Source organism: Simochromis diagramma, unplaced genomic scaffold (genome assembly GCF_900408965.1).
Source record: "Simochromis diagramma unplaced genomic scaffold, fSimDia1.1 OVJJ01000646.1, whole genome shotgun sequence".
In the NCBI taxonomy this organism is placed as follows: Eukaryota; Metazoa; Chordata; class Actinopteri; order Cichliformes; family Cichlidae; genus Simochromis; species Simochromis diagramma.
Window position 1 is genome coordinate 515525 of NW_024387279.1, and position 14694 is coordinate 530218.

The 14694-nt window shown below is 40.1% G+C and overlaps 1 protein-coding gene across 4 annotated transcripts in view; it reads right to left on the bottom strand.

Annotated features, from left to right (window-relative positions):
• lhfpl4a (LHFPL tetraspan subfamily member 4a) overlaps positions 1-8873 on the bottom strand; it is a 30921-nt gene extending 22048 nt beyond the window's left edge. For 3 of the 4 annotated variants that reach the window (XM_040003019.1, XM_040003018.1, XM_040003017.1), the window contains exon 1: positions 7747-8872. In XM_040003019.1, the coding sequence (XP_039858953.1) occupies positions 7747-8152 (406 nt within the window). In that variant the 5' untranslated portion in view covers positions 8153-8872. Of the gene's footprint in view, positions 1-7746 lie in introns of all 4 variants that reach the window. The other variant, XM_040003016.1, reaches the window with a different exon arrangement.
• Between the last annotated feature and the right edge of the window lie 5821 nt (positions 8874-14694).

Consider the following 14694-nt stretch of genomic DNA (forward strand, 5'->3'; position numbering starts at 1 on the left):
TAATGTATTCTTTGCATTTTGTCAAAGTAGACTAATTAGAAGCAAACAACTACAGAAAGCTGCAGGCATGGTAACATGATATTTTAGTCTTATCACGTGCTTGCTAGTTGGTGGATTGGGATGAGAAACAGAAAGAAAGTAATTTTACATGTTAAAAAAAAATACTACTACTACTACTACTACTACTACTACTACTACTACTAATAATAATAATAATAATAATAATAATAATAACTATTTATAAAGCACTTTCAAACAAAGTGCTGAATGGCTATTTGAAGATAAAAAAGATGAATGAATAAAAACAATAAAAACTGATGAAACAAAAAGGAATAGCAATAACAACCAGTTAAAACTTTAGGCATAGAATTAAGACACATAGGACAGGGTGAACAAGTAGGTCTTTAACTTAGGTTTAAAACCCTCCAAAGATGGAGCATGAAAAGAAAAAGCATGCTGCGCAGTAGTCTTTTTTTCTGGCTTTAGGAAGTTTTAGAAGGCCAGAGTCCTGAGATCGGAGAGCACGGGATGGAACACAGAGGTTTTGCACCTCTATGTTCCATCCTGTGCTCTCCGATCTCAGGACAGAGAGATACGAAGGTGCCAAATCATTTAAAGCCTTGTAGGTGAGCAGCAGGACCTTAAAATCTGCTTGAATCTGACAAGGTAGCCAATGAAGAGAGTTCAGTACTGGGGTAATGTGCTCAAATTTCTCAGTTTTGGTTAAAATGCGAGCAGCTGGATTTTGCACCATCTGTAAACCTCTAAAACCTTTCTTTGGTTAACCCAGAAAGAAGAGCGTTACAATAATCAATGCGTGAAGACACAAATGCATGGACAAGAACCTCTGCAGCTTGTCTGATTTTAGCTATGTTGCTGAGGAGATAAAAGGCAGTCCTTCATGACTTGAAGGAGAGCACTGCGTCAAACCACACGTCCCTGCAATTTATGACATAGTCATCAATTTTCATGGAGAAATTTTGGGACAAGTACTGAAATTTTTTTGGTCCGATGTCTTATCAGCATTAAGAAGCAGTAAAATTATCAGATAACCAGCCTCTAACTGCAGATAGACAAGCTTCTAATTTAGACACGTCAGCACAGTTTTCTATGGTTAAAGGAACATATAGCTGCAGGTCATCGTAAGAGTGAAAGGTTACATTAAAAGAACGTAGAAGAAGAGGCAGCAGATAGAGAGAAAACAGCAATGGGCCAAGTACAGAGCCCTGAGGGACCCCATGCCTCACAGCACAGGTCTCAGAGAGATCATTTTTGAAACTAACAGTCTGAGATCTCCCAGACAGGTAGGATCTCAGCCATGATAAAACATTTCCTGTAACTCTGTTAAAATGTTCTAGCCTAGCCAATAAAATACAGTGATCCACAGTGTCAATCGCAGCAGTAATAAAACTAAGGTGCGATCATTGTCTGCATTTACCAACAGATCATTTACAACTTTGATTAAAGCTGTTTCTGTGGTGTTGTTGGGTCTCAAAGCAGGCTGAAATGGCTCAAACAGATTGTTTGTTGACAGATGGTCAGTGAGCTGCTTAAAAATAACTTTTTCAAAGACCTTAGACAAAAAAGATAGATGTGAGAATGGTCTATAGTTTGCAACTATGTCAACATCCAGTCCAGGCTTTTTTAATATCAGTACTAACGCAGCTGATTTCAAACAGGCAGGGAAAACTCAGGGATGTTTCTGTGGTTCACCTCAGTAACCACAGAGAGGGTGTGATTATTGCTTACAAAATGTTTTTACTGGACAAATACATGCAGTTCAGAGTTTCCTGCTCCCATGGCCAGGCTGTCAAAAAAAAAAAAAAAAAAAAACCTCCTTCCAGCCTCGCACCTACTAAATACATGGGGAGAGCCTAATTAGCAAATCCATGCCAAGTGTGCACTCTCCCCAACGGATACCACAACCTTAGCCATCTTGCCCAACCGCTCCCTCCTAACACCAAGCCACAAACCATACCCCCTCATCCCTACATTTGTAGCACAAATGCAATTTCTTTCTTCTTTCTTTTAGTAGTCCAAAGAGTCCTTCATGACCGCATCTGTCAGCCTATGTATCATCAATAGGGGGCTCACCTCAAGCCACACTTCATCACTGTCTTGCTGTCCTCATATGTATTCATCTTTTTCAGATTGTACCATCTGCATAAGACATGGTCAGAGAAAATGACGTATTACTGTAATCACATTGTATTTATCTGTAACATGATGGATATTTATTATTTGGGTTACATAACTGCTTTAGTTTGCAGGTGTGTGGGAGTAAAAATATAACCAAAATTGCCACAGTTAATAATTTGTCATTAGTAGGAGCACTATGGGCAGCAGACAGGACTTTAACAGTGTTAAACTGGGAAAAAAGGAATAATATAATGTGTCAGTCAAATATTTGTAAAGAAGACTAAAGCAGGAAACATCATCATTGTCAGTAACTGTGGTATCATAACTGAAACTGCTGCAGTAATTTTAGCTCACGCTTCTGTCTTTGACCCGTTTGATTGACTGATGACTGACCGCTCCATTGCTCCAATAGCAAACGAGTTCCACAGACCAGTGTTTAATGTCTTGTCCTTCTTAGGCTAACTATAGCTACACCCCACAGATACTGATCAAGATGCCAGCATTCAAGTTGTGACCATTAGCACTTAATGTTAAAATGCAGTGATAACTCACTTTTTATTGTGATAATACAGGAATTTATCATGTGTCTTCTAAAAAGGTACTCAGCATTTTCACCAACACTAATGCACTCAGCACCAAGACAGCTGAGTGCATTAAATGGTCTGTATTTGTATAGCGCTTTACTTGGTCCTAAGGACCCCAAAGCGCTTTACACTACACACAATCATCCACCCATTCACACACACACATTCACACACTGGTGATGGCAGCGACAGTGTAGCCACAGCCACCCTGGGGTGCACTGACAGAGGCGAGGCTGCCGGACACTGGCGCCACCGGGCCCTCTGACCACCACCAGTAGGCAACGGGTGAAGTGTCTTGCCCAAGGACACAACGACCGAGACTGTCGGAGCCGGGGCTCGACCGGGGCAACCTTCCGATTACAAGGCGAACTCCCAACTCTTGAGCCACGATCGCCCCATTAGTGCACTTACACATTTTCACTGGCTTCCAGTCAGTCCTAGAGCAGTTTTTGAGTGCTGCTGTTAGTTTATGAATCACTTAATGGCTCAGGGCCAAAATATATTTATGATGTACATAAATAACAGTCAATTAGCCCTCAAGGAAGCAGTCCGATGGTAATGCTTCCAGGAAACGGCATTTTTCTGAATATACAGGAACTTCTTTTGTGATCTAGAACGCTCTTTTACCATTTGTAGATTGTAGTAAAAGTCTCTGAATACATACAGGACCAAAGCAACTCCTGTTTTACCTACTGATGCAAAGCTTGTCATGGTCCAATGTCCTAGAGTCAGAGTTTTGAAGTTTATATTCTTTTTACTGGATGTTCAATTTGGTTCCTACCTTGTTTGTTGTGTATATTTCATATTCCTTTGTATCTTGTGGCGTTAAGTTCTTCGTTATGTACATTTGTATTACAGTTAAGGCCTCCACCCTTGTGTCTTTAAGTTTAAATGCATTAGAGTCTTGTCACTGTGTGGAGTAAAATTAGTTTCAGCTGTTTCTTGTTACCCCGGTGTTTCCCTTATTGGACCTTTACATTGATAGTTTTTTCATCACCCTAAAACAAATGATTTGCTTTCAATCTGGCTCTTTGCCTTTGGGTCCTCGCACTTGCTACACCCGACAACTTATGACAGGTCTCCCCACCTCCTCTTTGTTGGTGTGGTCTTTTTGTGCTGTGAAGCATTTTGAGCAGGACCAGCCTCTCTGGGCTGCCACAGCTCTGCACTGTCCACAGCCAACTAAAGCCCTATTGCAGAGCTGCACCGCAGAGCTAATTAAACCATTATCTGCACGCTGCCCCAGAGTCTTCGGCTCAACTCCAGTCCCATCAGGATATCACAGACACAGGAATATGCCCTTCATTTTCTGAAAGCAAGAGGAAAGAAACCTCTTCCACTAGTAAAGGTTAGAGGAGATGGAACAAACAACGATGAGTTTGAATGCTTTGTAAAATGCAAATAAATAAAATGCAATGAATTTATATTTTGGTCATACTAAAACATGGAGAATATATGTCAAAAAAGATAAAATGCAATAGATTATTTTTTTTAATTTGATGGAAGCAACAGGTCTAAAAAAAAAAGTGTTTTATTTTTTACTTCATCATCCACAAACTTGTTTTCACTTAGTGAAAGGTTTGAATTTCAGGCAGGCCAGTTCAGCATTGTCTTGCTGAAATATGAAGGCCTTGTGTGGCTCGAAAACCTCTATATACAAATTATATAAAATTCAAATTTCGATTTGTCTGACTACAGAGTAGTTTTCCTACTTTTCCTCCGTTTATTTTAAACACTGTGGGCCAGAGACGATGGTAGCATTCCTGGATGTTTTGTTCACGTATGGCTTCTTCTTGCATGATAGAGCTTTAACCTGCATTTGTGGATGAAATGGTGAGCTGTGTTCACATACAATTGTCAGAATCATGCCTGTTGTTTACAATTTCATACTGAACATTATTCTCAAATTGTACCACAATTTGTTTATGCATTTCTCTTTTTTGCAGAACTTTTGCTCGTGTACTTCTGAGAAACACTGCCTCTCTAAAATGCTTTTTAAATAAAACAATTATCTGCAATATCTTCCTCCAGCTGTACCCGTTTTACACACTTTTGTTGTCCCGTCCCAAGTTTTTTGAGACCTTTTGCTACCATTAAATTCAAAACAAGGTAATGTTTTTCTTAAAATGATTTAAAAAAAAATTAAATAGAAGACCTTCTGTGTCAGGAAAAAATTGGGGTTTATGACTTGATTATTTGCAAATCACTGCATTCTGTTGTTATTTTACTAAATATCCCAACACATTTTTGGAACTGGGGTTGTAAAATAAGGACACAAACAAGATATATATAGCCACTAGGATAAATAATTCAGCATGAACTAATTTCTTTTAAACAGAAGATCTGACTTTCCAGTGTAACAAAGTAGTAATGACCACATTTAGTCAGATTGGGGTACTGGTGATGATTTGGGTTCACTGGTGTAATGTTGTCCCCGTTTTCTTTGTGGTTAACTTTAAGGAATTAATGAAGAAAAGCAATGTGCCAAAGTCCATGTAAGTCAAAAGAGAAAATGAGGTCAGACTAAGTCATTAACTTAAAGAAAAGTCGTAATAAATTAAAAAGAAGAACAAACCAAACTCACCTTATCTGCCGCTCCATGTGGGACTAAAAAGAGTGAGAGTGTGCAGTCCTTATGTAATGTGTGCCAACTTGGCACAAGGAGCAAAGAAACTTAGGAACCAATCAGCAATGAAAAAAAAGATGACAGGAAATGAGGTGGTGAAGTGTGGGTGGGGGCTACAAGGCAACAGGGCTGACTGCTGCATCAACACAAATACAGTGACTATTGACAAAGATGAGTATGTCCTTTACCATGGTGGACCTTTAGTATATGTTGCAGTTAATAAATTATCATGAGCAGGATATATCATTTCTTATGGCTAAGCAAGCTCTTCAAAGTCACACTGTTTAAACGGCACCAACAGAAATGTCTTTGAAGCTGTGTGAATATTTCGTTTCCAAGAAGAAACTGTTTCCATAGTTTTATCCTGCTTTTTTGTGGATCCAGGTAGTGCTGGAAAACAGTCTATGCTTACAAAAGATCCCAAGTCCATTGCAATATGTAGCCCTGGCTCCAGCTCCCAAATAGGATGAATAACTGAGCCAGCAATATCTCCTCCCAGTTAATGTCAGTGCTTCCAGACCAATTCACAAATATACTCTTACACACACACACACACACGTTTTCATTAAAAAAAACAAACACACATGCATAGAAATTCAGACTTTTAAAAACTAAAGTGAGGAGTTCTGAAATAATGATGCAATCATGCAACAAGAGTATCAACAAAAGCCAAACCTTCAACACAACTATCAACACTCACTGAATTTTTAAACCCATTTGAGACCAGTTTCAGGTGCATCACGTCTAGTTAATTAGTGTTTTTTTATGATTAGGAATCTTCTAGGGGATTCTTGATGTTACTGAGCATGTGGGACACACTTGTAGACGCCACCTGAAGTGACACAATCTGTTCAACAATCTGTGATGGGAGAGCTTTTTAAAGCTCACACAAAGAGTTGTAACCGAGATAGCAAACACCTCTGGGTCTAATCTGGCTCCTTTTGGAAGTTGACACTTGGTTATAGTTTAGTGAATGTTGAATGGGCCAAGTATGGCTAAATAGTCATGAGCAAGGCTCAAGAGAGATTATTGTTGTCTGGGCCACATTTGGCTAAAATGCCACAACACACCCAGCATCTGGTGGACATGAGAGGAAGTCAACCAGCCAACGTCAATGGTCAAAGCCAAATGTGGCCCATAACAAACTGCAGATCAAATTTAGGCCAGACTTGGTATCAAGTGTTTCACATACAGCAATGCTGTGACTCAACAAAGCACCACTCCAAGCCAGATCATAGGCTGTATATAAATGTCATACTTTCCATTTGGAGCCTCAGCGTTCGAGTACTGGCCACTATCATGTTTTTTTGTTTGGGACCAGAATTGAACATATTTGGATGAAGGAGTGGGGTTCTAACTTTATCATATAAAGCTAGGATCTTTAAACAGCTGATACTTCTATACTAGAATTTTATTCACAAAACCTGAAGCACAAACTTCTAGGATGATCTGAACCACACACCATTAATTAATTAATTAATAAAGCATATATCAATCAAAGCAGCCATGACCTTAACTCCAGTATTTAAATAGTTGAAAATTATTAGGAAATTAGGAAAGTGAATATTATCCATTGAGTCCTAAACTGTGCTTTTAAAACCAGGCTGTAAAAATGCTTTTTAAAGCATTTTTAAAAATAGGAGTCAATACGCACTCAATCGCTTTTGGAGGCAGCTTCAAGTGCCAATTAGAAGAATTGTAGTTTTTGGCCCTCTGTTTCATTTTCCAATCCTGGAGGTCACAGAAAAAATGATCAGTCACTGACAAAACTGAAAAGCTTCATCAGCTTAATGTGAAGAAGAAAAAAAACACTTTGCACTGCACTCAGCACTGATGGGAAAGACTCCGTGTAACCCTCTCAAGTCAGCTGTATGTTTGTTCTGGTTTTGTATATATGAATGAATGAATGAATGAATGAATGAATGTAGTGAAGATATATTATTGAAATGCATGATTTGTAGATCACACATAATGTTGGCTAATCTTGTAGATATAACAACCAACATAGAAGCTGTGATCTTTGATTCAATGCTGCTGAAGGCATTTCATTATCATAATTCCATATAATTACACTGACACATTATTTTAACTAGCCTTATGTAAAACAGGATGATAGGGTTCTTGAGGAAAGACCCAATAATAGCCAAAGGCTAAGATAAAGAAATTATTTTAACTCTGAAGGGATGATCTCTATTCTATGTGACCTCCCCCAAGCGCTCATCCTGCTGCACTCATTCTGTTGAGGACCTGGTGACACTTTTTGACAACGACACAAAGTGTGGGTAACACAAGAGGACCCCGTTCTCCTCAAGCTGCCCCTACCCCACGCCAAAAAGCCTGGGAAGACTCAAATTCCCCCTCTACCTCAAAACACACCAAAGTGTCTTCCATCCATACCGCATAGCAGCTGCATCCAGGCGCAGATCTTGTAGACCGTGGCAGTGTTGCAGAAGAAGAAGAGGGCGAAGCAGCCGATGCAGGTGATGATGAGCACCATGGACATCAGCACGAAGAATGAGGCCGCCTTAAAGGCTCCTGACGGGATGGAGCCGAATTCGGAGAAGCTGCCCTGGCACGAGAATTCCCGGTTGGAGTTCCCGTTACCCACGCAGTAGTGGAACAAACCGAAGTAGCCGGCTTGAGGTGTGTTGACGCTGTCGCCAATCCAATAAGGCTGGAAGAACACCACCACGTTAATGATGGCCAAGCAGATGGTGAATATGGCCCACAGGACCCCGATGGCCCTGGAGTTGCGCATATAGTTGTCATGGTAGATTTTGGAGGCTTCTTGCGAAGGCAGCATTTTTCTTTCCCACCCCCCAAACCCTCCTCACCCACCGTACACAACAGCGCGCCAACCTGCTATTTCTTCTTTTCTCGAACTAACTTCTTAATCCGCAAGTACAAAGGATGAAAATAATTCTATTCTATTGAAAATCTCGGGAACAATTGTCCCCGCATACAGTGTCCGTTCCCTTCTCCATCCAGATCCTGCTTTTTTCTTTCTTTTTTTGTTTTAGTCTCACATCCACACGCCCCACTCCTCCTTCCGTTTTCCTTAGCTCTGATCAGTCACTCAGTCAGCGGTGAAACGTGATTCGGCTAACGGGAAAAGGCTCCCCTCTTCTCCGCTTTTCTCAGTGTGTAGAGAGCGGACGGCCGAGCTCACAGAGCGAAACGCTGCGACCACGGATGCGCATCATTTCAGCGCTTCTCGGGCGAAACGGTATCCGCTCTGCTGCGCATCCAGACCAGGATGTTCGAGCAAAAATAACACAATTAAACTAAAATAAAAACGCTTCAAAACGATGCGCGACAGCAGTAACTGTCACCGAGCTGATAAGGAATCTTTCTGAACATCAGCAGAGATCCAGAAGAAATACAGAAAGACACTCGTGCAGCTTCTGACATGCTGCACGAAGAAAACTCGCCAGAACACAAAGAAACCCTTACACCCCAAGTGTACGCTGATGGACAAATCAGTGCTCCAACACCGCTGCACACACTGACAACCTCATGACTGGTTTTGGATATTCACTTCCTCTCCTCGCTCCCTTGTCTATCTCTCTGCTCTCTCTCTCTACAGCCAAAAGCACACACGCATCACTAATCAAATAAGTGCTGACATTAATAAAGGGCACAAGATGTAAACATTTCTTACAGCGAAGAAAGACATTTGCAGCTCTCTGCTGTAACCAGCTCTGCCCAGGAACTTTCCTACAAACAAAGCTAGATTGCCAACCCAGCAGATCGAGGCTCCCGAGAGTGTGATGTTTCTTGTGGTTCAAATATCTGAAAATTAACTCGTATATCAATTAACAGAAAATGAAGATCTCCATTAATGTTCAAGACCCGTTTAATCTATTGAAGAAGACTTCCCCTCCTGATAGAAGCAAAAGCAGTCATTTTAAACATGACCACTTATTTTGATAGTTCAAAGGACACCAGGACAGAAATGCTTGACTATAATCACCAGTCACATCTGATTAAAAGTGACTTAAGGATCTGCTGTTTACCACAAAACAATGGTTTTAAACTCCTTTTCTTTTTCTCTAGAAATAATACTTACCACTAGACTTTTACTACAGAACTCTCCACTAGATTTTGACTTGGGGTTCTGAGTTTCGTAGATTCTCCTTATATGACATCTCTGATCCCACTTCCCTTAGTTTACCACCAAAACCAGCTGAGCCAATTTTTATGCCAGAATTTTACCCCACTGATGAAAACGTCATTGTCAAAAGGAATGACTACCAGTCTAGACTTAATAAAGAATATTCAGTGTGTTGACACATCCAAGCTACCTAAACTGGGTTTAAGGTTTTAATGTTCTCTTTCCCAGTTTTATCTACTGCACCTACTAGAGGAATGAAATGTAGCCAATATAAAGGTAGTCATCGGTTGTATTTTGGTAGTGGCCATAATAACAGAGCTGGTAGTTTTCATCTTGTGTGTGAGTGATCATTGCAGATCATGGTCCCTGTGGGAACTACTCCAGTACTTATACAGAGATATGACAGCTGTGCGAAATACAGTCGCCAAATTTAACAGGTTCATATTTGAACTCAAACTTACGGCTGGCTTAAAAAGGGACTGGTGTGAGTGTCCAAGCTGATAGAACAGAGACAAATAGGCATTTTAAAAAAAAAGTTTATTGGTTTTCCAATGAAATAAAAAAAATATATATATATATAATTTTAGACCCATGAAACTATTTAGCTAAAAATATGACCAAGAGCCATTTAAAATACATTGAACTCAGGTGCAGGAAAAATAGAGGGTGATCAGGCCCTTAAGATGCAAAGAAGATAAAGTAAGACATGTGTCACGCCTGGCATAGCAGACGTGTGGAATGGAGATAAAGACCCAAGATGCAGACTGCTAAGTAGTGAGTGAGCTTTATTAACAAAAGGTGAAATACAGCACAACAGGAAGGGGGGCGAGGAACAGAACAGAAAATACTCTAAACTGGGAAAACTAAAACTTAACAAAGCCAGAACACGAACGAGAGTCCCTTGCAGGGAGAATCACCAGGAAGCCAGAGGAACAAACACAGACGAACCAGCAACTACTAAGACAGAAGACACGACTATAATACACTCAGAGAACACAGGGAGATTACACACAGGTGGGGGACACAGCTGGGAGTGATTAACGTGACGAGACAAGGGAGGCAAACTGAAAACACTCACATAAGATGCAGACCTTCACAATAAAACAGGAAACATACACGCAATGACACAACACACAGACTTCACACAGACTGGGGAACACAGAACATAGGAACATGAAACGTGAACAGAGAATGTACAAGAACCCCAAAATAACCAAAACCACAGAATAATAATAACATAAACACAGAGTCGCAGACTCCTTGATGCATGCTCAATCATGGAAATCCCAAAAGTTGTTTTTGTTCATCTGGGAGAAACGTTTCGTCACTCATCCAAGTGAGTGATGTGAGTGACCGTTGACCACTTATCATTGATCAATGGTCTTTGATCAATGGCCATGAGTACCATTCACAGAGAGTTGGGGAATGGCTGCAATCACAGCATTGTAAGATGGTGAAAGATATACTCTTAGGCCCCCTCCTCAATTCAGAGATGGTCTTTCCCTTTTCTTGATTCCCCGCCAGCGTTCCTCCCTCTCCAGGATGTGTACATCCTCATTATTGAAAGAGTGTCCACTGGCCTGTAGGTGTGAATAGACATCTAAACGCTACGTCCAGATGAACAGAATCAGCTTTTTGGGAGTGTTACCAAATGGATGTTTGTGGATTCCACCACTGACGCAAAGGTTATGTGGGCATTAATGACCGTCAGAGTTAACTTTCAGCTTGGAGGAGACAGTGATCACAACTGAGTGTTTCAAGATTTATTTACAAGTGGTAAGAAATAGAGAGAAGGGCACTACAGGTGAACTCAGGTGGTGTTTGTAGAGAAGGGGCAACTGTTAGACGTGGCTGGACTGATTCAGAGAATTGCAACAGCTGAGAGAGTTGGCAAACTGTGTTCTTACTTGTGGTGCAGGTGAACAGAGCTTGACAGAGGTGCCGGTGGGCAGGCAGAGATCTGAGATGAGTGGGTGGGAATCAATGGAGAGCAGGCAGGGACGTTATGTGGCAGGTAGAGCCTTGAATCCACAGGGAGTGTTGGACTGTGAGAGTGATGAAAGTGTATTTCTAGTTGTGAACTCTTGAATCCTTAAGGGAACACAGGTTGATTTTCTAAAGGGTGGGAATCAGACTTCAGGCAAGGAACTGGGAGACTGGGTTACAAGAGAAAGCACAAAAAAAACTAACTCTAGACTTGAGAGAGCCAAGTTACCACCACTGTGGACAAACCAACTGTGAGAGAATGGAAGATATACAGCCACAATGTATATATGTACACAGCATGTGTGAAAGTCAAGCCCAGAAAGTGCAGCTTGTACCAAGGGTGGAACATGGACCTGCCCAGCTCTCCACCTTAAAGAATAGAGAAAACACAGATGAACTCAACACCTGGCCAGATGCTGATAAACTGGGAAAAACTGGTATTAATGGTATAACTTAAATTTCTTCATAATATGACTTTAGATAATAAGGTTTGACTAGTTTATTAATTTTATTAAGCAGAACATTAAATAGAGCATAAGGAAAACTGTTGATTAAAACATGGCTCATGCAGTGTATGAAAGTGGGCCGATTACATTTGCCTTCATACCTGCACATCAAGTGGTCATTGCCTGTCTGGCTAAAACTGACTGCTGGATTTGACTTTTACAATCTTCCACACAGATTAATGTCACCACGGTATCATGTCCCCTGGAGAACAAAGCAGTTCTAAGACTAAAGAGACAGATCATGCCAACGTAACTGCCATGAGGATTCAGGTATAAGATAAACTACACAGACTGTGTCAGCTCAGCTGGGTTCAATTCTTAATTCCAGGAATGTCTTTTGAAGTGCATTCTTCATGCTGTCTGTTGCAAGAACTGCTGTTCAGAAATGGGTGCATTCAGTCATGCTCTGAAAAGGCACCCCAACTTCACCCCGTGAAGTATAAATGCCCTGTCCTACTCTGCATACTGTCTGTGTGCAAAAGAACTTGTATACAACATTTAGTTCCACCACAGGAAACTGTGAAGTCTAAACAATGTCACTTAAATTATGTTCTTTTAGTCAGTGTCATTTGGGTAGAAACAACCTCTGACCTTGGTAGGCTAGTGCTTCTTATCTCTGCTGCAGGCTACAAACTCCAAGATGCATAAGTCACTATCAGCACAACACATCCTACTTAATCAATGGAGGATGAGAAACAATCTGGGTAACATAGACTCCAAGATGTGACTAGAACAGAAATGTATGGTATCATTAAAGAAAATATCTCAAAGCACTTTGATCATGTTAGCATTTTGGCTCCTACCATACTTCTTCTTCTTCTTTTTACAGTCTGTACCCTATTTGGATAAGACAGCCACAGACTAAGTTTTCTGGTAATTCAAGGGGGCTTGACTGTAGGGTTTAAACAAAAATACATTATTTTTAAGCCACGTTATTTGTCAGATGAATATATTTGTGCTCCAAAAGGCACCAATGCAGTTGAGAAGTATAGTTCAATAACTTGAATTAGCAGAGGTGAGGCTGAGCAGGCAGCTACAATCAGTGTGGCAATGCCCCTTTAAGCTTTATCAGTAATAAATGTAGTAAAGGGCAATCTATTGGAATTAACTTGCTTTGGCAGCTAGCTCAAGTGGACATTAAAGGACACACACACTCACGTTACAGGGCCTTTCCCTGTCGTGTTTTCCCTGTGCCTGCATGGGTGTCCTCCAGTTACTCCATTCCAAAGAAATGCATGTTAGGTTACCTGGTAATTCTAAGTTGACCATCGATGGGAGGTAGATAACGTGCTTGGTGAATAAAACATTGTATGAAAATATAGTTAAAATGTCACTTGCAGCAAAAAATGCTTTAGTCAGTAAGACTAAAAAAAGTACATTACATTATATTTACAGAGATCATGTAAACAAAGCAAAACAAATTTACATACTCTGTACATCATCAAGCACAGTGCAGCTAAAAAAACGAATTAGAAAAAGACAGCAAAAATCTAAGTGGAGTCAGAAATCTGTCTAAGTTATATGGGCTGAAGTTTATTACTCCACATAGCTAGACACCTGTCTAGTTTGTTATTTGTTATCTATAATGAATGCTCGCTGCTGGCAGTGTTTCTGTAGACACGGACCTGCACTAGTCACACTGGAGGGAAAAATATTTTTCTAAAAATGTTATCCACATCATTCAGGACCTTTTGTTTACTGACAACACCATGTTATGCATCAGGCACTGGAAAATTTGCCAAGGATTTTTTATGTTGTGTACTGGAAGCTTTAAATATGGGTTAAAATAGACTGCAGTTTCAGATGGAACAAAGTACAAACAGACAGCACATGACCTGCTCGATAATATCAAAATAAAAAGCCCTTCAAAATAAAAGCCCCCCCTTGTTAACATTGTCCAGTCTATGACAGAGCCAACACACACAACCATTCACTCTCACATCCACACCTACTGCCAGTCACCAGTTAACAGATCATGCACGTCTTTGCAATCTTCTTGTTGTGAGACAAGAGTACTAATCACTGCAACAATATGTGATCCACTTTTTTATCAAACAAAAGTGCCAGTTGTATTTTCATTGAAGACCACGTTTCATGTCAATTTGTTGTAATTTGATGCAATAAGTGACCATATTTAAACAAGAAGTGTTCGAATTTATCAGCAAATATTAGCAGAATCTTGTTAGTAAGTTTAATGCATCCCCCCCCCCTTGTTTGTTTCAGCAAACAAATGTTTTTTAGTCAGCTGCTGAGCCTAATCCCCCAGCTATCACTCCAGATAATATAGTGAATTTGATTAAAATGTTGTAACCAAATAATGAATGATAGATTAAAGCTATATATAAGGGACTTTAGTGCCTATTTTCAGTAACTCTTCCTCTTCTGTAACAGAACCACATTGTGTTACCTCGTAATGTTTGATAATGTCAGCACTGATGAATTTGGAGTGTCAATTAAAGAGGGAACTCTTTAACTGAACTCTTTAAATAAGACTTCATGATTACTGAAGAAAGGGTTGAATGTTTAGTTTCTACTCTAATTAAGCGCTCGCTAATTGAGTTATTGTAGTGACGCAAATAAATGTATTTTCGTTTTCCCCCTATATTCTGCACTTTGGGAAGCAAAAAATTAAAATTTTACAAAACAAAAGCAAAAAACAAACAAACAAACCTTAGCTCATTTTTTCTGTATGCATAGACCGAGCTCTATAATTTCTCCAATATAGTTTCTCATATGAAA